We start from the raw sequence: 2553 nt of genomic DNA, 5'->3' as shown, positions 1-2553 counted from the left end.
CTTATAACAATGGTTATGGTTATTATGGTAATTAATGGTTAGTAAATTATTTACTAATTCTTTACAGCTCAGTTGTAAGACAACAATAAAGTTTTGGGTTGCCAGGTTGTGGAAAATCCTCCTCCAGTTTGACACAAACTGTGTGTAATTTAATAAATGGTTCAATCATAACAAGTCTGCAGCTGTTAATTATCAGTTTACTAATAGAGGTTTGGTCCAGATGTTCTGCAGTTTGTTTTCCATATGATGAAACAACTTATAAATCAACATTGGTCTTATTGCTCCTTATAGTTGATCTATAAAGGCATTAGTTAGTGATATTTACCATTAATTACAGACTCGTAAATGCAGGTTTCTCGGAGAGTGGTGAAGGATTGAGGCCAGTCTGAGAACAGGTGACAGACTGGTTTCTGTGTCAGAGATGAAGGAGACCGGAACTGGGTTAAAACTAGTACAGACTTTTATTAGAAGCTGTAGGCACTGTGGAAACTGTCCTCGGCAGGTTTTGTCTTTGGTCAGAGTCTCTGGTGTCTCTGCTCTCATCAGTTTTTCCAGAAGTTCGGGTTCTGGGCCATCCTCCTCTGAAAGTTTTCATACCACTTGAGGACGCAGCTGGACGGGATGAAGGTCTCGTTGGGGTTCGGCGTCATCTGCGCCTGTGTCACGGCGAAGGAGGAGGCGAAGTTGTACAGACTGTCCAGCATCTTCTGGGTGAACTGCAGGAACGAGTCCACGGTGGACACGGCGGCGCTGGACACCGGCATCTGCTGGGCCAGCTGGTCCAGAGCCTCCACCGACACGCCGACCTGAGCCACGGAGGGGGACGAGGAGGAGGAGGCCATGGTGCCGAAGGGGTGCGCCCCGCCCTCCCCGGCCTTCAGCCCGGAGATCTTGAAGATGGCGCTGGGCTTCTCGTTGGTGATGAAGCCGAGCAGCTGCCACACCGGGCCGCCGCTCGCCGGGTCCGGGAAGGAAAAGTAGACGGCACCGCCCATGCCGGCGGGGAACGGCACGGTGCCCAGCATGAACACCACCACGTGGTTCACGTTCTCATAGTCCGGCAGGTTGAACACGAACTTGTCCGAAGCGACCTGCACCGCGTCAGTCTGCACCAACCTGCCGGCGACCAGACAACCGAACATCCCCGGTGACTGTCCGTTAGCCGTTAGCCGTTAGCTGCAGCCTAGCCCGCCAGTTGGTCTGACTCAGCAGCTCCGAACTGCTAACTGCCGGGTCTTATCCGGTAACAGGCGGAGGAACGGATCCGGCCGCCGCTGACACTGAACATACAGACAGCAGTTACGGGCCGGTGGAAAGTTCTAGCGCCGTCAGTCATGTCAGTACGGCCCACTGCGGCTGCTGCTCGGCTATCGACTTAGCTGACTATCTGGGTGATTTTAGCCCCTCCATTATGTTTGACAGGCAAATCTTTCTCTCACTTTCTCACTCTTCGCACTTTTTCGCTCTTTATCGACACATTTGTCAGAATCATCTCATCCAACTGTAACCTTCAACACGTTACTGGTTAAACGTGTGGTATGAAGAATCCTACCTTAAAGACTAAACTCGGGGTAACAGCGTTAATGTAGCGGTATGTTGTTGGCAGCATAGACGATCGATGATTCGTTAATCGACTCACTGCCAACAGCCGAGCAGTTAAGTTAGCGGGAGATAGACCGGAAAAGAGACTTCTTTATTAACAAATTAAAACAGAAATGTCGCGTAAGGACGTAATAGATATTAAAAACAAAATAAATGAAGACATGGATACGGCATTTTAAGTTTTATATTTCACGTAAAAAAAAATTAAGATGCTGTAATGAAATATTACACAATTAATATTTTTTGTAAAATTATAAAATTTTGAGATTTACATTAAAGCACAAAGGATTTTTGTTACATTCAAGTTGTTGTAATGTCTTTACCTTCCATGTAGTGTCTGTGTCTTATTATACATTACATTTAACAATATAATGACTTGTTTGAGGAGTCCTCAAAACCACTTATTTTTGTCTTTATTTCTACTTACTGCAGTTGACAAATATTTTAACATCAGTGTTGAATATAGGTGTTATTATATAATTTTAAGTCATGTTTGTATACACATTAATGCAACCTACTCAGCTCTTGAATTATGTATTTATGTTTGTTGTACAATTCAATTAAAAACAAAACACATAACATTGAAGTTGTTGGTTAATAACTACAAAAAGGTGATATTTGATGTAATTGATTGAATGTAACATGCTGAGTGGTTGGTAGTGGAATCTTTTACTGCAGGAACGCAATATTTTTCATCAACAGAAATTTTTATCTGCCACCCCAGCTTGTCTCCTCTCTCTATTTGAGATATTCTCTCTTTTTATCAATTAGGTCTCTATTTTTCACAGTTGTACACACGTAGAGGATTAATGGTAAAATTAGTTGAATTGGCTAAAATGTAATGTACTTAGATTAAAAAAAAAAAAAAAAAAAAATGAAAGGAGGTGTTTTATTTTGAAAAACAGTGACCGGATGTACATTCGGACCGTTCCTGCTGACTTGACACTCGGC

At 43.4% G+C, this 2553-nt stretch overlaps 1 protein-coding gene across 1 annotated transcript; it reads right to left on the bottom strand.

The window, feature by feature from the left end:
- Window positions 1-438: 438 nt before the first annotated feature.
- Window positions 439-1587, bottom strand: hikeshi (heat shock protein nuclear import factor hikeshi). The gene has a single exon (XM_023403248.2). It carries the CDS (start codon window positions 1140-1142, stop codon window positions 543-545), a length of 600 nt encoding a protein of 199 aa, XP_023259016.1. The 5' UTR covers window positions 1143-1587; the 3' UTR covers window positions 439-542.
- Window positions 1588-2553: the final 966 nt, after the last annotated feature.

Source organism: Seriola lalandi, unplaced genomic scaffold (genome assembly GCF_002814215.2).
Source record: "Seriola lalandi dorsalis isolate HSWRI2012SDOR001 ecotype SW California unplaced genomic scaffold, Sedor1 jcf7180002054081, whole genome shotgun sequence".
Lineage (NCBI taxonomy): Eukaryota > Metazoa > Chordata > Actinopteri > Carangiformes > Carangidae > Seriola > Seriola lalandi.
This window is presented reverse-complemented; position numbering and strand designations above follow the sequence as displayed.